Source organism: Colletotrichum tamarilloi (assembly GCF_030869305.1).
Source record: "Colletotrichum tamarilloi strain Tom-12 chromosome Unknown Scaffold_29.1, whole genome shotgun sequence".
Lineage (NCBI taxonomy): Eukaryota > Fungi > Ascomycota > Sordariomycetes > Glomerellales > Glomerellaceae > Colletotrichum > Colletotrichum tamarilloi.
The window spans coordinates 96,381-117,472 of NW_026849412.1; the positions used below are offsets into that span (position 1 = coordinate 96,381).

Here is a 21,092-nt window from a genome sequence, read left to right on the forward strand (position 1 = left end):
TATGGTTTCCGGCAGAGCCTCAGGGGAAAAGTCCAAAGCTGTGGTAAGATGAGGTGCCGTGACGCCGGGCATCTCTCACAGGCTATGCTTTTCTCACGTGGTTGGGTTGATAGGATTCAAGACTGAGGCGCCACCGAGGCTTGAGCTCACCCGGGCCAACCCCTTGTCAAGGCTATACGAACTGAGTTCTAGTCTCCAAGTGCCCAGTAGCAACAAGGCAAGTAGAATCTGACCTGTGTACGTCCGGGTGAAGAAAAGGACCCAACTTTGTCTTGAGGCAAGTCAAGCCGAATCGTTAGTATTACGCCCCAGAGCCCTCTGCGGCAAGTGCACAACCAAGACGCCAGAAGCACGCAATCTTGTACGATTGCGGGAAACACACATTGATTGCCACGAGGTCAGACAATATCAATCCGTCTGAACAGAGTACCATCTTTGGCTCGGCTATCATGCAGCGTACTCTGTACCCGGCCGATCATACCAGAGTACCACGCGGGTCTTCCAAGCTTTTCCTATTTGCCATGTAAGTGCACGCATGGCGTGGCCGGGCTTTGCTCATAGCCGAGGCAGGATATTTCAGTGCATAGATTTGAACAACTTTGAGCGGCTGTCTTTTCAAGGCGAGAGCGAAAGCAAGTAAAGGTGTGGGCGATGTGTTGGGTAACTTGGGTTGATGTCTTGGTTGGGCTGTTGCGAGGCGGTCTGACGAGCACGTTGTTGGATGATTGGCGACGGAGGGTCCATTGGAGGTCTGGCAGATAAGTTGCGGGCTGGGCTTGGCGCAAGCTTGTTCATCCAGACTTCCGGGGACGGGGAATGGGACCCCCTCGAGCTGATAGAACCCCAAAAACATTGGCATCTGCAAAGGGCATTTTGAGACGTGTCAGAAAAGCAAGGTGCGTTTGGCTTAGACCGCAGATAAACGCTCCGTCCCGTCTCGACTGCCTTTGGCGGTAAAACTATTCCGCAGACCGACGAAACAAGGAGAAATGATATTGAGATCGAGGCGAGTGGCCGGGGCCGGGTTTATGAACCTTGCAGATACACAGGGTTGACGCTACTCCGAGAGAGATTGCCAATGACCCAATGGAACCGATCACGGCCTCAATTTGAACGTGGTTTGTCTTTGGTGATGGGTTGGTGGTGTACTTAATTGACTAATGCCATGACGCTGAGGAACATTTGCGATAGTGGTGCTGCGAAAGCGGATCCAACTGTCCACTAACTCAACGACACCTGGATGGCTAACGATATAGGGACGTGCCGATGGGTTGGTCGTCCGTCTGTCTAATCGGAGAAATGGACGACTTGTTCTTTTCAATGCCAGCAGGGCATGCTCTTCAGGACGTGCCGCGGTGTAACCACACCTGCTGGAAAAAGGCTTCCATTCATTTGCTCTTGGCGGGTGACGGATGGAACCATGTTCAGGCCCGGTCAGCAACCCGGACACCGGACAAAACAAGCGAGGAGAGGACTAGCAAGCAGCCCTGGGACAGGGACGCTAGCCAGTGGTCGAAGGGTTGGCCCGTACCGGCGATGTGTGGCATCCTGGGGAAACATCAGGGGGTCCGGCAAAAAGGATTATCAAGGGTGCTGATAGACGCTAGGTGGTTCTGGTTCGGCTCTGCTTCTGGCGTCTGCTTCTGCTTGGATGGAACTGATAGTCCGCGTATGCCAAAGACCCGAGTATCTATTCCGCCATCTGAGCAGCATGCCAACACTCTCTCTCACTTGTGCCGCCATCCTTTTGCGCGACCAAGCGATCAAGCACTCGTCTGATACATCAAATTCCGGTGGGCGAGACACCGAGAACTGTGGCTCTCGAGACGGGCCTGTAGAATCGAGGGAAACGACAACGTGCTCTCTGGAAGTTTCGGGATCAGCGGCCGGGCAAATTTGTCGTGTCGGTGAAAGGGAGAAGGTAGAAATTCGAAAACCCCCAGCTGTTCCGGCATGGCGCGGTGTACATTGCGGTCTGAGATGCTGCTAAGCCGGGGAACGGACCCGAGATACTGTCGTGTCCAGACACCTGTAGTACGCAGTGTCACTGCTTACATCATGGCGGCAGCCCCAGTCGTTTTGCAGTACAGTTCGTCGATGACCCTTGGGTAATAGTGGTTCCAGTGACCTAGACCTAGGACAAAGGCTCTTCGAGACGTTGGGTGAGGCTGTCGTTTAAGAGTCGCAGGGTAGGCTCCAGGCAAGATGCAGGCAGGCGGAGGTCAGCCGGTTGATGATCCCAATGGCTGAAGGGACGAAGGTTCGGCTCCTCTTTCTTTGTGGCCCGTGGGTGGAGGGAGGGATACCTGCTGCTGGCTGATGCTAGCCAGGGCTTCTCCAACCGTTTTGGCGTTTAGGCCCAAGACCCAAGCCCTCCGTTGGCTCCATGCGGTCAAGTAGTGTGTGGTGTTTGGCAGTCTTGACTTTTGGTAGTCAGGATTGGATTGGGCCAGGGACGACGTAAAAACCTAGGAACGATTCCGGGCTGGCTACCTAGCAATGTCCCTGGCGCTGGTGAGTTTTGAGGTTTGTACTCGTAGTGTACAGTAGCTGGAGGTGTTTAAGACGAGCCACTGGGAGGGCTCCGGGAGCCAAGTTAGCAGTCCCGTGGACGGCGTCACACACCGTACAAGCGGGGTTTAGACGAAGGGCTGCTGGGTTGATAGTGGAAGCGACTAGGGTCGCGCAGGGGCGCCCGCAGCCGTGGGAACGCGAGCGACGGGGGATGGCCATGTTTCGATTGACTTAGCGGCATGCGCAAAGCCAGGTGACAGCTCGGGTACCCGTACTTGGTAGAGGCGACGGTGTTATTCTTGTTGCGATGCGATGCGATGCGATGCGCTGTGAGTGGAACACTCCGTATTAGAGAAGATAGAGTGTGTCGTAGCCGATGCTTCGGATACTTGTTTGCCTGCGTGCTGGCGGTGTTAGTAACGTGGTGCATAGATAAGGAAATCGCATTATTTGAGTAACCGAGCCGTTCATGAAGGCCGCAGTTACACACTTGGATGTGTGGTGTCATGTATGATGTTGGGAAGCGATGTTGAGGGAGGGTTGACTCAAGGTGGTGTTGATGTCAGAAATTGGGTTGACATCCGCTGCCGCGCCGACGGGAGCTGATCCCAAGGGATTATCTCGATGCTTGAGCTGACCGGATTCAAGGCAAGTGCGGAGTACACTACGTGGCTACTTTATTAGGTAGATGTGTTACGGATGGCTTCCATTTGCAACTTTGGGATCAAAAGAGTGGGAAGTTGGGAGTTCTGAGTGGTTCTTACCCATCGTAAATGTTTCCTCCCCCAGGTGCCACTACTTTCCACACGTGGGAGTGGCAGAAGTACTTTTCACGTGCATTTGCTGGGAAAGTGTACATGGATGCCATCTTGAGAAGTTGCGTCCTTATCCTCGGTACTTTGTTTACCGCCTGGTGAGCCTCTCATTCAGAAGTATCTCACTTGCGACCGCGCTGTGTACGTATAGATTGTCTTGGCCTCCCTATCAGGGACGCCAGGACCCTGGACATCCCTGCTCGTTACGTCCACTCCTCCGCTCCGAGGCGTCGCGCCGTCTTTCTGCTAGAACTTTGGCCCCCGCTGTTATCAGCAAAAAAAGGTGCGAACCCCAAACCCCAAACCCCAACATGCGCTCTCTACTAGGACCTCCCGCTTTCGATAATGACGATGTCAAGTGAGCAGCTTAGGATAAGAGGCTACCTTATTCTACAGCACAGTCAGAAGTATTGTCGCTCACAATTTGGCCGAGAGGCTACCTGCATTTCAAGCTGCCCTGAACGTGATGGTCATGGTGTGTTTGCCCCTCCATGACACACACACACACACACTTACTCTCACGCACATTTTCATCCCCTCACTCATCAACCCCGACGTGAGGAGATACCTCAACTTATCTGACATCGTACTGGTGCCAGATACTCCGTAATCATCCATAAGTAAGTCATCGGTGATGGATCGTACTGCCCAGTCTCATGAGATCGAGACCCAGAACTCATGAGATTTGACATCCACATACCTTGCGGTACTCAGCCCACCGGGCAGCAGCAAGGCCCACTCACCTCCACCGCTCACAGACGCATCGCAGCGCATCGCATCGCATTGGCCCTGGCATTCATTCAGTATCTCACTGGCTCTACTCCGTATCACACTCATACATGCATCACTGTCGTCGCCAGTCACTACCGGCACCCACCCTCACCACTCACTCATTCACTCACTCGAGTACTCACTAACTCGAGCGGACTCCTTAACTTTCCTTGAACCGAGCCTACCTTGACCTGCCTATCCGTACGGTATCCGTAAGGTAGGTGAGGTAAGCAACTGAGGTGAGAACCAAGGTACCTAACCTAAACTCAAGCACCTTGTAGGTAACTTGTACACCCCCGGCCTCTCGTCACGACCCCGGGCCCCTGGCCTGCCCTGGCCTGTCCTGTCCCGTTCCCCCTCTGGGCCTCTGGGCGCTGTGCGCTGGGCTCTCTGGTCACTCGCTCGCTCCCTCCTTGCCACTGTCCTGCCCAATCCTGCGCCCACACCTTTTTCCCAGCCCGCCCACTTTACTCTTTCCTCTCGCCTACCGCCGCATGTCGTGACGTTCCTTTCCATTTCCCCCATTCTTACACCTTGCCGAACCTCCCACACACACACACTTCCGTCACTCACTCATTCACCACACCACGTAGGAGACGCAACCACGCCGCTCTCTATCCCTTCTGCCGCCCCAGAAACAATCGGCGACCAAATCCTCCCATATCGTCCAGACTCTCGCCAGATGTTTCCCTCATGTCCAGCCCGCCTCGTAACGCCGAAAATGCCGCACCCGCGACCCTGGTGAGCTCCGCGCATTTGTCGTCGTCGTCGTCGTCCACTCCCAGTTCCGCCTCCGCTTCCGCCCCCATCATCTCTAGTCCCAAGTCCAGTCAAAGTCCCAGTCCGAGAGATCCAGCTGCCAATCCGACTGGTCTCGACGAACCTGGTACCGAGCCTGTTACTGATGCTGGTCTTGCTGCTGCCCCGGTCGCTGCTCCTGCTCCTACTGCCGCCGCCGCTCTCCAACACCAAACTCTGCCTCAAGTCCCTCCGCAATCACTTCAAGTTCTAGACACCCCCCTAGCCCAAGCTGCAGATCCACCCCCTGCCACGGCCGCTGTCACCCAGCACCAGCAGGATGTCTCGAGCCATGTCGACCCGAATATTAAAAAGCCCCGAGGCCCTGCTGCCCTCCCGAGGCAGTCCGGTCCGTCCTTGCTAACCCAAGCCCTCGCCTCAGCTCGCGGCATCCCTTCGAGAACACATTCCCACCAAGACCAAACACCGCAACCCTCCAGCCAGCTTTCCACCCGCTCGCTGCCTTCGCCTACCGCCGACTTCGTCCCTTCCAACGCACACTCAAACCCCAACCCGTCCTCTGCTACTGCTGGCCTGGATCCTCTTGCCGTCGACGACCTCCGCAATGTTCCCTCCCTTCCCGGCCATGGCGCCTCAGTAACTCCCCGAAGCGCTCCTCAACCCGGCATCGTACCCCCTTCCGACATTACTACACAGACCGCTGCTGTTCATACCCCCGACGCCGACATGGAGATAATGACATCGCCCACCTACGATATGGCCAGTTTTCAGGGTATTCGAGCAATGCTGCTGGATCACCGCGACTTTCTCAAGAGCACGCGCTCGCCGCGTGGCAGGGGTTCCTCCCTGGAGCGGGTTGATCCGGAGACGCGAGCACAGGGAGGCCTCCGGAAAAGCAGAGCTCACTCTCACTCCACCAGTCCAGAGGGATCTCTCAGTTCAATCGCTCAAATGGACCAGAAACTACACCAGGATAACACTACCGTGCTTGAAGGCCGACCCAAGAAACTGGAGCAACGCTTCTCTGTTGGACCCGAGAAGATATGGTCGATTGGGTCGAGCGAGGCCATCGACGGACAAGAAGATGGCCAAGTGGAGAAGTCCGTTCACGAAGCCATGATTGGCGCCGAGCCCAACGCTCGCAGCCGAAAGGCTAGCTACAGCCTACGATTCTTCCGAGAGGGATTGCCCAAGGAGGAGAAGACGCCAGGACGCAGAAAGGACCAGCGACCCAAGGAGAAGCCCTCTCTGAGCTCAGATTCACAGGAGCCGCTCTCTTCAGACATTGCCATTGAAGATTTCGCCAAAGCTGCCAGTGCTCAGCCCTCGCCTAGAATTCTTGACAAGAAGGATTGGGTGCCAAAGCAACTAGAAAGAGTCAAGACTTTCCCTCTTCAGTCGCCTCAGGCTGGTGAGACCCCCATCTTGACCGACTCGCCGACTCAAGATTACTTTGGGTTAAGGAAGGTCAATGGCGACATTTTCCACAAGGTGGATACCGATGGCGCTAGGTCGGCCAGCAACACGTCCGTTCCTGCGAATGGAGAGAAAGAGGGCGACGCCTCGCTACCCTCGATTGAAGAATCCGGAGCGGTTGAGACCCGACGTCTGTCAGCCGACAGCAGCGACCCTGGAGAAAGCCACGAGGAGGGAGACGAGTCTTCCGAGGAAAAAATTTCTTCAGCTGTGTTTGTACCACACCCCGGCTTGGAAGAGGCTGCAGAACGCGAGAGAGACGTTGCGAAACCGAGACAGACGCCCGGTCGCACCATATCGAAAGCCAGAGCCGAGGACTTTCACCCTTGGCTGGTGAAGGCCGATGAGCCCGAGCCCGAGGAGGAGCTGCTCTCTCCTGACCAGCCTCCCGAAACCCCTTCCAAGTCGAAGCCGAAGCGTCTACCCGGCGAGCCAAACATTACCTTACGCGAGGTTCAACCGGGCACTATTAAGGACGTGACGGCTGAAGAAGAGCCGGAGCCGCCGACGCCGAAGCACATCCCTGCACACATTGATAACCACGCGCACCATCATCAAGTCGAGCAGAAAGAGCCTCTCGAGGCCATCGAACTCATCCCCTACAAGCACCAGGTTGGCGGTCACACCACACTTTGGCGTTTTTCGAAGAGAGCTGTCTGCAAACAGCTCAATAATCGGGAGAATGAGTTTTACGAAAATGTGGAACAGGATCATCCTGATTTGCTCTCATTTCTCCCACGGTACATCGGTGTCCTGAACGTGACTTTTCACAAGCAAACCCGTCGCAAGTCGACCCACAGGCGTGATGACGCTCCTTTGCTGGAGCGGAAGCCGACCGGAGAGATTGGTGTCATGGCGTCAGCGGACGCGACGAAGTCGAATGGATCCAACGGCGCGTCTCAGCCGAGCCAGGAGCACCGCCGCATCATTAGCCAGTCACTTTCTTCCGCGCCCGAGCCAATACCGACGGTGACCTTTGACGACAACTGGCATATCCTGCCCCGGAATCTGCTGCAACCAACGCCTCCTCCAGTAGTCATGCCGCCTCGAGGCCGAAGCACCTCATCTGCAGGTCTTCCGGACAACCCTGAGCAGAGCAAAATGGCATCTCCAACAAGGCCGAGCCTGGATGACAGGCACGCGAATAGCTGGGGTGCAACCACCGTTAACAAGCGGCTGCGCAATGAGGTGTTCAACGACGTCTTCTTGAAGCAGCCAATTCCGATCCACAAGCACCGCCGCCCACACCAAAAGTCGATGGCTTTTCGTAAGCAGCCGACATTGAGGCCAGCTAGCTCCGTACCCGACTTGGTGCGCAGACAGGATCCGTCTGCCGTAGAAGGTCACGCACCTCAAAAGCCTAGCCCGCTTCGGCCAAGCAGCTCCTCGCCCCCTCCCACAGAGAGCATTGCCATGGAGCGCCCGAGCCATCTCGAGGCTGCCGAGGCAGAAGCCGAAGATAGCGATGTCAAGGACGTGACTGGTACCAGTGCACCGGAGCCGGAAACTCTTGCAGACAAGATTATTGCTCAAAAGAAGAAGAGACGTTACTCTGGAACAGGCCTCCGACGGAAGCCACGAACAGTGACGGAGTCTAGAGGACATCTCAAGTACTGGGAAGAGGCGGATGACGCTGGTTATAGAGGTGAAGACGAAGGCGGGCAGTCCCTCATCACGTCCCAAGTGAACTCGCCCATGATCGAAGCGCCAAGCACGAATGGCACAAATGCCAGTGAAGGTGCCGCGAAAGAACTGAGTCTCCCAGTGCCTGCTGCCGATGCATCTCAAGCCGACGTCCCGACCGAAGCTGAGTATTCTACGTATGCGTCAACTGTTCCGTCCGAGGTGCCTAGCCCTACCCAAGAGTTCCGCAGAATCCCGCGACCTGTGAATCCGAAGGAAGCGCAAACGCAAAGAGACTCCCGCGTCGAGTACTTCCTCCTTTTGGAAGATCTCACGGCAGGCATGAAACGGCCCTGTATCATGGACCTCAAGATGGGCACCAGACAGTACGGCGTAGAGGCCACGCCCAAGAAACAAAAGTCGCAGCAGGGCAAGTGTGCCAGGACAACCTCGCGTGAACTCGGCGTGCGTGTATGCGGACTTCAAGTCTGGGATGTCAAGAGCCAGAGCTACGTCTTTAAGGACAAGTACTTTGGACGTGATCTCAAAGCCGGCCAGGAGTTCCAGGACGCTTTGACGCGATTCTTGTACGATGGCGTCGACTACTCGAGCATCCTGCGACACATTCCGACTATCCTGCAAAAGCTGGACCACCTCGAGTCGATCGTCCGAGGACTGGACGGCTACCGATTCTACGCCGCCAGTCTCCTCATGTTTTACGATGGCGACACGACCAGCGAGGGTAATGAATACGATACAGTCGTTGACGATTCTACGACTGACTTTGCAACCGACACGGAGGAGACGTCGGCGTTGCGCGAGAAGAAGAAGCAGAAGAAGAAGCGCGGCATCGACTTCAAGATTGCCGACTTTGCAAATAGCCTGACTAAGGGCGACCTTGCAGAGGGAAAGCCGTGTCCGCCGCGGCATCCCAATGAGCCGGACCGTGGCTTCCTCCGAGGTCTTCGAACGTTGAGGAAATATTTCCTCAAGATCCAGAAGGATATCCGTGCTGAGATGGGTCCGGATTGTCACAGACGAGGTCACAGTATGGATGTTGATGACATTGACATCGACCACGTCTCGGATGAGGAGGGGTCTGTCAGCGAATGATTCAGGGGAAGAGGGAGAGGGGAGAAGGTGTCTCTTTCTTCATGTTGATAATTTGGGAAATTATTTTTATTATTCTGGATCGGGTGTGTGTGGCTTTTATGGAATGGAATGGGACTTGGGGTTCGGCGGAGTCAGGGACGGCATTTGACAACATACCCGGCATCGGTTCGGCGTCACAAATACAGATTTCAAGGCAACTGAGATGTTTTGTACTTTCATTCTGTTTTCTCTGTCTCTCTCGAGTGAGCTTCAGTGGTGGCTGCTGCAGACTTGTGCCGTGTCTGACGTCCGACGTGGGCGTTGCTGATGAGGAATGCTGTGATGCGAAGTATTGGTGAGGGGGGTGTGAAGGCGTTTGCGTTTCTTGTGTTGCCTTTTGGGGTTAGGTTTAGACGTCAAGGTAGACAAAATGAATAGAAATCTTTTACCGTACTTCCCTCCTGAAGTGATTCAATGGCCTTTTGTGTTCCAATGATAGTACTGAGTCCAGGTGATGGGGGGGAAAGTTAAGTAAACGCCACGGTTACGGTCCTCTCTCACTCTTTGCGTCCTGTTTCCGAGTTGCCGGGTTGCCGGCCGCTTGAGGTCCGGGTGTCTTATGTAAGCTTCCGACGTCGATCGAAGTATAATATTGGAAGGGATGCTCTTTGCTGGCACACTTGGACACATGGCTATGCTGGTTTCATCCAATATCTCATGACGAACTTGATCAGTGCTCCCATCCATATACTCAGCTCATTCAAGTCCCAGTAGGAGGTTTGTCTTTGGGTAGTAGTACCAAAAGAAGTGGGCCACCAAGAGATTACAACATATGGTCGCATGCTCGACTCGCTTCCGTCACGAACAAGTTCAAAAAGTATCATTTTCATTCCTGCTTCGCCTCAAGACAGTGAAGAAGAAAACATCACAAAGCATAATGGGCTCCGTCCTCTCCGCCCTCCGCGGCGCAACAAAAACCGTCGGCGCCGTCGCGAAGCTCCTCCTGGACCTGAACAAGACATACCAAGCCCTCCTAGCCCGCGTCAACGCCCCGCCGGGCCTGCCGCACGCGAACCCGTCGAGCCCATACTGGCTCGACGACCCGCCGTTTCCAGAGCTGGTGGACGCGCAATCGCAAGAGCTGCCGTCGGAGGCGGATGTTGTTATTATCGGGAGCGGGATTACGGGGGCCGCGGTGGCTAGGAGTCTGTATACCGCCGCAGGCGCATCGGATGGAGAAGAAGGGGAGAAGAAGGGACCGAGGGTTGTGGTGCTTGAGGCGAGGAGTTTGTGTGCCGGTGCGACGGGGCGGAATGGGGGACACGTCAAGGCGAGTCCGCACGAGCTGTTTTCGAAGCTGGCAAAGTATTTTGGCAAAGAGGGCGCGGCGAGGTTGACCAAGTTTGCGCTGCGGACCGCCGAGGCTGTGTTGGAGGTTGGCGGGGAGGCGGGCAGGGAAGTGGCCGAATGCAGACGCGTCGAGACGGTGGATTTCTTCCTCGACGATAAGGGGTTCGAGGCCGGGAAGAAGGAGGTGGAGGAGTTGAGGCGGTGGGTGCCCGAGGTTGAGATTGCGGTGCTGGGGAGGGAGGGGACGAAGGCGAAGTTTGGGGTCGAGGGGGGTCATGTTGCGGGCGGGTTGGTGTATGGCGCCGGCGCGCTATGGCCGTATCGGCTTGTTGCGAAGATTTGGAAAGAGTTGGTTGATGAGTTTGGGGGCACGTTGAGCTTGGAGATGAATACGCCTGTTGAGGAGGTCGTGGTTGATGGTGACGGGGGCGGGAGGCCGTATATCGTTAGGACGGCGAGGGGGGCGATCAGGGCGAGGCATGTGGTTCATGCTACGAATGCGCATGCGGGACAGTTTTTGCCTGGGTTGAGGGGGAAGATGGCGGGTGTGAAGGCTCATATGACTGCCCAGCGACCCTCGACGACGACAACCTCCGGGCAGAGTACTCAACAAGGAGAAGGAGGAGGCTTCCAGTGGCCGGATAACAGTCGCGCCGGAAGCAAATCATGGAGCATCGTCTATGGCAACGGCGCCTTCGACTACGTCACGCAGCGGCCTAACGGGGATGTGATGCTCGGTGGCGGGTTCGCGCGGAGCGCGGGCGAGGGGGTGGACATGGTTGGCGTGTACGACGATTCCGGGACGGATGGAATGACGATTGCGCATGTGTCTGGGGTCATGAGTGCCGTGTTTGGGGCTAGGTGGAGGGGAGATGTGGTGAGGGTTTGGAGTGGTGTTTTAGGTGTGACGGGGGATATGGCGCCTTTTGTTGGGCGGGTCCCCGCGAGTGTTGCGGGAGTTAAGGGGAAGGTTGGCTCTTCTGCTTCTTCTTCGTCTACGTCTGCATCTTCTTGGTTTGGGTTGAAGAAGGAGAGGGAAAGTGTCAAAGTGAAGAAGGTTGAGAAGACGGTTGATGACATGGAGGAGGAACAGCCGTGGATGGGGGCCGAGGCTGGACAGTGGGTTAGTGCTGGGTATTGTGGTGATGGTATGGTCTGGGCTTGGCTTTGCGGGTCCGCGTTGGGGGTCATGGTTGCGGGCAAGGAGGATGTTGTGCTGGAGAAGGGGGTTGGATTCCCTGGTGGTAGGTTGGCGGAGTGGTTTCCCAAGGAGTTGTTGCTTACGGAGGCGAGGTTGAGGAAGGCTGATCTGAGTAATTTGGTGGATGAGATATAATGTGATGTATAGTGATGACAGATGATTGCGGTTAGGAATATGGCTAATCTTAACGTTTTCTCCACCTATTGGACACAACCAAGGCCACTACGGTCCATAAAAAAAGTGACAAAAGGGAGACTCGAACTGGCAAAATGGCAGACTATAGTGCCTCTGCAAGACGCTGGGTGCAGAGGGCTTAGATAGATTTCAGTTTGCGATCTATGGACGAAGACGTCGCACGCTAGACCACTTGGCCAGAGTGCAGTTGCTCGCCCACCCCGACAGACACTTCAACTTTGCTCGGCTATAGATGGTATGGGCTTTGGGCTCAAGGTTAGAAGCAACCTTGATGAGTTACTTGTTGGTGTGGCGTTGGCTAGTATCAAGCTCATGTTACCTTGACATCCTGTATAAAAGGTATCTGGCCGCCAGGCTGTCTCAAACTATCCGGAAAGTCACTCCCGACCTTATGGTACAGGCTGTTTCTCTGGTTTTTACTATCATACAAAGTTCCTGAGCTCATTCAAGACTGAGATCAAGAGTCTCCTGACTGTATTTGAAGGAAAACCATCAGTACCGCCGCGTATCTATATTCACGTTAGCCATGGAACTTTTATTGGGAGGCAGATGTTATCGTACGCTGCAGTTGCACCCAGTGCTTCGAAAGGTTTTGCAACCATAGCCAAGGAAAGAACTAAGAGGAAGACAAAGATGAAAACCGTGATGACTGCGAGTTTAGCCTTGAGATCTGTCAAGGCCTGGAGGATCCATATGGGCGTGATGAGCATCAGAACTCCGATGGCGATGATAACGGCTGAGGCGAAGCTGTCCATCCGTTTGTCAGAATAGAAAGTGACTTCCTTCTTATCGTAAGTCGCAGCCCTTTCTTCTCCATGTCTCCATATACTAAGCGTTCGTAGACGGAGGGATCCATCAATAACTTGACGTAACGGAGTCTTCTCTCTCGCTGCCACCGCTACGAGGTCCTTCTCATGACTCAGATACCTCTGCTCATCCTCTGAAATAGCTCTATAGTCATGGTTGTGATGCCAATTACGAAGACTTTTCACGTCTCGCCGTGGTGCTGTGGACAACTTCCGGAGTGTATGTTGTTGTATCAAGAACTCATCTAGGTAGGAACTGTCAGCCAACCCCGAATTATATTAGACGAAGAGTGACAGGTTATGGTATCGTACTATATTCCCTCAGCTTCGCCGATATTATTCTTACTAAATCAGAACGCTCTGACACATCTTGTCTCAGCGTGCCGTTATTGAAATCATCCGCGGCTTTTGCACTGAATTCATTGTCTAGAACTCCTAGCTCTTCCTCAAGCCACGACAACTCATCCTGAAGTGCCAACGCTGCGCGAACATTCAGTGAGTCGAATCTGCGAAGTACGAAGAAGTCATCATCCGAGGAGATGAAATTAGTGTAGCCTTTGTAGCCGATGTACTTCCACGGCTTTTCTTGAATCTCCTCTTCGGTGGGCTCTTCTTTACGTGCGGACGAGAACACTGACCCTTGAGGAACATGCTGGATTGGCGGCTGCGTCGGCATTGTTGAAAAGGTGTGCTTGACTGTTGCTAAATCTCCAAGATAGAAAACCTCGACGGCAAATATTCGAGTTACATGTGCCGAAACAAGCTAGAGGTATGGGAAGGTGACCCAAAGCTGGACGCCAAGGCATACTCGGACATCTACCTGCGCGTTGGTTCTTAGGTACGTAGGTACATGTTGGTCACCTCGCTACCCTCCCATTCGTGAGGTTCCTAAAATACTTGGAATATGTGAGAAAAGAGACAAGGCAGACACTCAATGCATTAGTTTCGTAAGGCATCCAGGAGGCTGACGGTCGTGGCCAGCTTGTAGCCAGTCATTTGCCAGATGGAAAAGGGGCCTATGGATGTAACACTGGCGATTGGCTGCTTTCTAGATCGAAATGAAACAAACCTCACAGCCTCAAGCGCATACATGCAGAGCGGCATGCCCTAGGTAATGCAGCAGATTACCGCCAGACAAAGCATACTCTGCGAAGTTCCTTCTTCATAAACTTGCGGTTTGCCTCTCACTATTGATCGGTCTTGGGCACCTATCGCAGGAATATGACAATCTCTACTTGGAAGTTCCAGTGATACCAGATCATCCTCAACCCCCGTTCTAGTCAGTCAATTCGTGCCTTTCATTCGCAGTGCCTTTGAGAGATGAGTCGGAGCAGTGGACAAGGACAAGTAACGGGCTTTCCGTTATTCTTTCAGGCTCTTCTCACGTGGTCGCAGGCGTCATACGCGAGCTCAACGGCATCCGATTGGGATGAAATTCGATTTGTGCCCACTGCTGCGACTGTCCAACAAAAACAACCAAGCCGTGTTGTAGCCGCACCTGCATCAACCACAGAAGACTACAACCCGTCCAACGTCTCAATATCCTCACGAAACCCCGGCCGGATTTTCGTCCTATCAGGCTGGCTGTTCAAGACAAAAAGCCGTTCGTTGTGTAGAATGTGGCTCCTTGGACGAAGTCGACAATCATCACTGGGGAACTGCTATATGTTGCACAGAACGAACGGAATGCCATCGATGCCATCGATGCCACCAGTGCCACCAGTGCCGCCAAACAACATCTGGCGCGCCTTGAGGTCTATGAAGTCATTCTCCACTCTGTCTCAAGATCACAGATTCCCACTCGAGCTTGAGTTACGACTTGTGTCTTTGCCAGGGTCAATGACGACAAGCTGGCAATTGTTGAGTCATTACGAACTGTATAGCACAAATGACTGTAAGTTACGAGAAATGGCGAAATTATGGGGTCCGATATATAAGGTGTAGGCGATGCTCTGGCTCGGTTGACATTCGAGGATAAGGTGGCGAAGATCGGGTGATGATGTATCTTTCTTATGCAATAGCTTTCATTCATGTTGTCTTCCACATTTTCAATCGATATATTTCTTTGGCCATGGTGAGCGGGCAAGAGACTCCTGGCATTTCTGATCTGCGACAAGAAAAACGAGGAGTTGCGATCTCAGTGTTTTTGAGCCTCTGCTAACCCATGATCAACAACACCAGCAACAGGTACAAGCATCCAGGGGCAAGGGCCCCCAGAGGCCCACTTGCGACAGCCTAAACCTGGAAGCGCACGCGACGTTGCTGAACCGTGGAGCTCCTCTTCCCGGGGGGTGTTACCTTGGGTACTTACAGTAGGTTGTTTGGTTGTTCAGCTTTCGGGGTCCGCCCACCCTGCTGCGGGGTAGCTAAAGACAATGTGACAATGACGTCCCCAGTAAAGGCAAAGCTTCCCGTTCGAATATTTCCCCCCTCCTTCCTCCGCTGGCGTCCGCATCGTGGGTCCTTTTTTTCAACCTGCAGAGAAGCAATAGCGCCCTTCGTTCGGTGTTTGAATCACCTCATTCCCAAACTGGACCTTCAGCCCATTTTTTCTTCCCTCTCTTCTTCATCGGCCCGGTCGCCCACTTCAAATCCCGTCCTTCCTCCGCGGGAAACTGCATTGTTATCTAAATACCTCTAATACACCGCTTCAGCTGAGCTGACTCACAGTACAAGGTATCCATACAGCTCGGATATCATCGCTTCAAGCATTCTCGCTGGGTCTCGTTCATTAAGGACTCTAACCGAGCATCTTGCACTTACATCTCACCACTTACAACCATCACCATCACCAACATCACCAACCTCACACACCCGCAAAACCACACCCCATACAAACCGCTAAAATGCCTCCAATCCGCCTCGCAACAGCATCCCCCGCAACAGCAGCAACAACATCCCAAACCCTCTCTGACATCTCCGCCCTCGCGTCCCGTGCCTCCTCCTCCGGCGCAGACCTCCTCCTCCTCCCCGAAGCCTACCTGGGCGCAGGCTACCCCCGCGGCGCCTCCTTCGGCTCCAAAATCGGCTCCCGCGCCCCCGAGGGCCGCGACGAGTTCCTCGCCTACTTCAACGCCGCCGTCGACCTCGGCGACACCGTCGGCGACGCGGGCGCCGGCGGCGGCGACAAGTGGGTCAAGAAACAGCTCCCCGCGCAGCACGCCGCCGGTGCCAAGGTCGAGAGGGGCGACGGCTCGAGAGAGGAGCTGGAGAAGATTGCCGCGCAGACGGGCGTTTTTTTGGTCGTCGGGTGCATTGAGCGCGCCGGCGGGAGCTTGTACTGCTCCGTCGTCTACGTCTGTCCCAAGCTGGGTATGATTGGGAAGAGACGCAAAGTGATGCCCGTAGGTTCCCCTCCCCCTTCTCTTCGATATAGTACTATCGTGTTTAACACCATCCAAAAGACCGCAACAGAACGTCTCATCTGGGCCCAAGGCTCCCCCGCGACCCTCCGCGCCGTCTCCACCACAATCAAGGGCGTCCGCATCAACCTCGCCGCCGCAATCTGCTGGGAGAGCTACATGCCCCTCCTCCGCCAGTCCCTCTACGCCCAAAACATCAACCTCTACCTCGCCCCCACCGCAGACGGCCGCGACACCTGGCTTCCCCTCATGCGCACCGTCGCCTGCGAGGGCCGCTGCTTCGTCGTCTCGTCCAACATGGCCGCCAGGCCCCTGACCACCACCTCGTCATCACCAGCAACGACCACGACAACGGCGGCGGCGGCAGCAGCATCAGACAACGACAGCGGCATCGAAGACGCCCCAGACGCCCAAATCTATCCCCCTCGCGCCCGCCGCAACTCGTGCCTCACAGAAGACGGCAACGAAATCGCCCTTCCCGGCGCCAGCAACGGCACCAGCACAAACGGCACAAACAAGACAACAACAAAGGCCACGACCTCGACGAAACCGGCCCTCGAATCCAAAGACTGGGTCTCCCGCGGCGGGTCCTCCATCGTCGGCCCCTTTGGCGACGTTCTCGCCGGACCGCAGTGGGAGGACGACGAGGGCATCATCTACGCCGACGTTGACTTTGAAGACTGCATTCGCGGACGCTTGGACATTGACGTCGGGGGAAGCTACTCGCGCAACGACTCCTTCAAGTTTTCCGTCGAGGGACTGGACCTGGATCCCCTGCCGTATTAAAACAATGCTAGTCCAGCTGTAAGTACTTATCAAGACTGGCATATAAGTAATCACCAAACTTGATTATTGGGTAATCACTGGCAAAAACCAAGAAAGTACGATAATCAGACCTCGTTCGTAATGCATGTATTCCCGTCAATGCTTAACTCACGGCTAGCTGGCTGCGTATGAGCCCCGTGAGGGTAATATCCATGAAACCGCCCCCAATCCCAAGTACCGAACCATCCCAGTCCCCCTCCCATGATGCCAGCCAAACACCCAAGCCCCAGACTCATTAATGCGAGAAAATGGTCGTGAATAGTGATGGAATATTGTATTTAGCGCTCCTCGTCGTCCTTGGCCCGATTCGTACCGTCGCTCCTGTCTTCCGTTCCGCTCTTTTCCGAGGTCTCTCTCGGACTAGTCAACGGACTGGTCACGCCGCCGATGCTCCCGCTGATGCTGTCAGACCGGCTGTGGCCCAGCAGCCCGCTCCGAACGCTCGCTCCGTCCCCAGTGCCGCTCTGCTTCGCATAAAAGCTGTTTCGGTCGCCCGGTATGGCGGGAGCGACACCAGTGGCCGAGTATATACTAGTGCGTTCGGCGTTGGCTATACGCGAGCTGCTTTGGTGAAGCCCCGGGGTTGTCGGCATTCCCGCACCCTGTTCGATGTTGGCGCTTAGGACGCTCAGAGGAAGGCTCTCCCGGCTACCGCCCCAGAGGGAGGAAGGGGCCAGGGCACGGACAGAGGCATCGGTATCGAGTGAGCGACGGCGACGACGTTGCGATGAGGACGCTAGGGTGATGATGGATGCGTTGTCGGTAAGCAGGTTGTTGGCCGTAGCCGTTGTGTATGTTTGGGGGTTGCCAGAGGCCGACCCCGCAGGCGCAAGATGGGCGGGGATGGCAGATGCGGGCGGTGCTGTTGGGAATGGTTGGTTGAAATGGATGGATTGGGTGTGACCCTGGTGCGATGTGTGGTTGCCGTTGTTGGTCGGGTTCGTTGGCACATGGGTGCCGCCGTTGTTTGGCGTCATGGACTGGATTGTGGTCAAGGTGGTCGTCAATGACCGCACTGACGGTGCTGGGGATGAAAATGTGCTGTCTCCCCCTCTGCGAGACTCGACGCCTCCAATGGTTCGACTCGTCCCTGCTACGGATGGAGCGCCGTGGGACGGGGCGACTAGGGAATGAGCGCTATCGTGATCAGTCGAAATCGTGGGGGCCATGGATCTTGCGCCGGCGGTGGGTGGGGCGCGACCATCGTCGGAGGACATTCGAGAAGACATGCGAGAGGATCGTTCAATCGAGGTTGCGCTCCCGCTCAGAGCGGTTGAGAATGAATAGGAACTGGTTTCGACGTCGACATCGGCATGGCTAGCGGAGCCTACTCGGCCTGATTGAGGATAGGGGTTGTTGTTCTTGGAGGCTCGCATCTTTGCGTGGAGTTTGGCCTGTTGGCGCTTGGAGCTGGGAAGGCGAACGCCGCCTCCATCGCTAGAGGATGAGCTTTTGAAGTTGGTGAGCTTCTTGACCCATGTGGAGAAGGGACGGCGGCGGCCAGCACGATCGGGACGATCTACTATGTTGTCAGTTTATTGTGCGGTTGAGGCGACTGACCACACGGCATGGGCTGGAGCTGCCGAAGGATTGCGCCTTGGGCAGACGGCAGCCGCAGCGAAAAAGCAGATGCGGACAGAAAGGTAGGTTATAATTACCGTGCGGCTGCAGCGCGGCCTCGGTTGTAGCCATTCGGTCGCCTTGCAGGGTTGGTTTTGTCGCAGGAGATTATCTGCCGGAAGTGGTTGCAAAAGGGGTATCACTGGAAGAAGTCGAGTGGTGAGATACGGCGAAAGATGAGGCGGTAGATGGAAGTCGGGGCGTAGGACTCGAGTTGGAGAAACGAGCGGGCGTTCGAAAGAGCGTGCAGGAGGGGGTAAGGAGAAGCGTCAGTCGACGGGAGAGTCGGGTTTTCGGGAATGAAATGGATGAGTCGGGAAGGTTGAAGGAATGTGAGCAAAATGCGGTGGTCGAAGATCGAGATGGGAGGAAGGTATGCGGTGTACGGTGTGTCGGGGTGAGAGTGGTGGTTATGTCGAAATTGAGAATGGGAGGAGCGAGAGCAAAGAATGAGATTGAGAATGGAAATGGAAATGGGAATGGAAATGGGACTGGAAACGGAATACTGAAAGTGGGATGGGAAAGAGTCCAAGGCAATGAATGCAAATGGCAGCGGCAGCGGTAGCAAAAGCGGTAGCGGCAGTGAGGTAAGGTACCCAACAGTGGCAGCTTACCTAGGTACCCTGCCTACGATTATTCGACGTTGCTGGCGCTGGTCGCTGGTCGCTGGCCCAAGTCACCAAGTCACTTTGGTTCCATGCAAAGCCCATCTCAGGGTAAAAGAGGGAACCCAAGGTACCTACCTATCCGTATCCTACTCCCTGACCTCACATACCTCTGTAGGTACTTAAGGTATTGCGAAAGGACCAGAACGGATTTGAATCATGAGGGACCAAGGCGTGGAACTGAGTGGGCCACAATCGCAAAGCCCCAGCCCAGACGCCCCAGGCGCTGCCCATTGTCGCTGCCCAGCCCGGCCTATCTTTTCTTACAACATGCCCGTCGTACGTTGTATGGTCTCTTTCAGCTTCCCCTTCTTTCATCTACATTAAGGTCAGGTATCTGACTAAGGTAAGCACAATACTCCAAGTCGCCGTCGACCTAGAGATACTCGTACATCTCTATCAATCCTACCAGTGCTCGGACGACATACGGAGTGCCCTTCCTTTCAATGTTGGATACGACCACACGACAACACCAGAACCGGGGAGGGTGGCACCCAACATCCAGCCCACCTCACCTTACGCAACCACGCACCTACGGCAAGGTCCACGTCCCGCCTGCGCCGCCCTACGGTCGATCAGCAACATATCAGTGGTCCACGGCCGAAGCCATCTCGGAGACTCTGAGACCTTGGGGGTCGCTCTCGCCCATCTCCACTGCCCCCGGTAGTCTGCGTCTGTCAACTGCCCGCTAGCTTGGAAGCACCCAACGAGCCTCCGGAACTGGCACAACTTACTTTTGTCACTTTTGTTCGAATAGCTTCTGAGGCGGCATCTGGGCCAAGGTAGAGAAACCCCAGCCTTTGTCAGCTTGATGGTGGAGGACAGTGTGATCCAAACAAGCGCAACGCGATCAAGCCAAGGTACAACGTTAACCCAGCCCTGGAATTGACGAAATTGGACCACCTGGTGCTATCCGTCCCGACCCAAGCGGAGACTCTCGCCTTCCCAGGACTCCATTCTTCCGATCATCAATGTCTTTCAAAGAGCTCGACTGGGATCACTGCAAGGTCCCCCGGAAGCGTGGACCCTTAAATCCCATCGAAAACACTGCCAATTGGTGCGAGCTTCATTAATTGCTTACGCATACTTATACTTGTTGCTGATTGCTGCAAATCGACCCATCGGGTCGCATTATGTCATCATCATCTGTGCAGTCACTGCGGTGGGCATTCACCAGCCACGCACAACAGCTGCTGTATCCATACCTAATTCCATCTAATGTGTGATGTCACATTCTCGATAATTTCGCACGCTCTTTACTTTCTCGAATCTACCTGCCTTAATTCTTATATGCCGCTGGATGGTAGACTTTCTCAGCACGTTTTTCGAGACGCGATAGAAAGCTCAAGAGATCACACCAACTTGAGACAGAATTGGTGTGTTCGTATCTCCGACATGCATCCCATCCTCGTGGCTACCCTTTCGACGTTGCGAACAAGGAAGACAGGGGTCACATGTAAGACAATCAATATTACACAAGAACCATCAGCCACTTTGCTCCTCAACATCAGACGGCAGCTTGAGCTTTCGTACTCCGGATTGATTCTGGATCCCCGCACTTTCGTGGTCCCTTGATCTGCCCTAGCCGTTCAATACCAATATACCTTCGAGCACACTTCAGTCATAAGAGCGAAGCCCTCTGCAACCATGTTCAGAATCTTGCGGCGCCATACGGATATCCAAGCTGGCAATCGCCATCCAGCATTGAACGTCTCTTACCATAGGGTCATACTCAGCCCCATTCCCAACCACCCTCAGCAACCGTTCGCAACTTCCCAGGCCGTTCCAAAGCTCTCAGCTCACTTGTCCGACACTTGCCAAATCTAGCGCTCAAACTGAAACTCAAAACACTCACATGGCGCCTTCTTGGTGTGCTTGGAAGCAGGGGCAGCCACACCTGAGGGCGTTAGGTTTTCGGCGAACAGAAATGACCGCGTCCGCTATTACCTGAGGTGTCTTATCTAATCAACACACAATCTCTTACCTTATCGTGTGTTATCGCTTATCGCCATTCCTGG

At 54.8% G+C, this 21,092-nt stretch overlaps 7 protein-coding genes across 7 annotated transcripts; 4 read left to right on the forward strand and 3 right to left on the reverse strand.

The window, feature by feature from the left end:
• Positions 1-615: 615 nt before the first annotated feature.
• Positions 616-795, reverse strand: CTAM01_08357 (uncharacterized protein; the record flags this gene model as incomplete). The annotated part of the gene is made up of 1 exon (XM_060524377.1): positions 616-795. The coding sequence occupies one exon, from the start codon at positions 793-795 to the stop codon at positions 616-618; it is 180 nt and encodes a 59-aa protein (XP_060380890.1).
• Positions 796-4,793: 3,998 nt separating this feature from the next.
• On the forward strand, positions 4,794-9,071 carry CTAM01_08358 (inositol polyphosphate kinase; the record flags this gene model as incomplete). The annotated part of the gene is made up of 1 exon (XM_060524378.1): positions 4,794-9,071. One exon carries the CDS (start codon positions 4,794-4,796, stop codon positions 9,069-9,071), a length of 4,278 nt encoding a protein of 1,425 aa, XP_060380891.1.
• Positions 9,072-9,987: 916 nt separating this feature from the next.
• On the forward strand, positions 9,988-11,736 carry CTAM01_08359 (FAD dependent oxidoreductase; the record flags this gene model as incomplete). The annotated part of the gene is made up of 1 exon (XM_060524379.1): positions 9,988-11,736. One exon carries the CDS (start codon positions 9,988-9,990, stop codon positions 11,734-11,736), a length of 1,749 nt encoding a protein of 582 aa, XP_060380892.1.
• Positions 11,737-12,253: 517 nt separating this feature from the next.
• On the reverse strand, positions 12,254-13,278 carry CTAM01_08360 (uncharacterized protein; the record flags this gene model as incomplete). Its single annotated transcript, XM_060524380.1, has 3 exons — positions 12,254-12,305; positions 12,358-12,543; positions 12,968-13,278. The coding sequence occupies 3 exons, from the start codon at positions 13,276-13,278 to the stop codon at positions 12,254-12,256; spliced, it is 549 nt and encodes a 182-aa protein (XP_060380893.1).
• Positions 13,279-15,448: 2,170 nt separating this feature from the next.
• On the forward strand, positions 15,449-16,750 carry CTAM01_08361 (carbon-nitrogen hydrolase; the record flags this gene model as incomplete). Its single annotated transcript, XM_060524381.1, has 1 exon — positions 15,449-16,750. The coding sequence occupies one exon, from the start codon at positions 15,449-15,451 to the stop codon at positions 16,748-16,750; it is 1,302 nt and encodes a 433-aa protein (XP_060380894.1).
• Positions 16,751-17,067: 317 nt separating this feature from the next.
• On the reverse strand, positions 17,068-18,481 carry CTAM01_08362 (uncharacterized protein; the record flags this gene model as incomplete). The annotated part of the gene is made up of 2 exons (XM_060524382.1): positions 17,068-18,308; positions 18,448-18,481. The coding sequence occupies 2 exons, from the start codon at positions 18,479-18,481 to the stop codon at positions 17,068-17,070; spliced, it is 1,275 nt and encodes a 424-aa protein (XP_060380895.1).
• Positions 18,482-19,520: 1,039 nt separating this feature from the next.
• Positions 19,521-19,766, forward strand: CTAM01_08363 (uncharacterized protein; the record flags this gene model as incomplete). Its single annotated transcript, XM_060524383.1, has 1 exon — positions 19,521-19,766. The coding sequence occupies one exon, from the start codon at positions 19,521-19,523 to the stop codon at positions 19,764-19,766; it is 246 nt and encodes an 81-aa protein (XP_060380896.1).
• Positions 19,767-21,092: the final 1,326 nt, after the last annotated feature.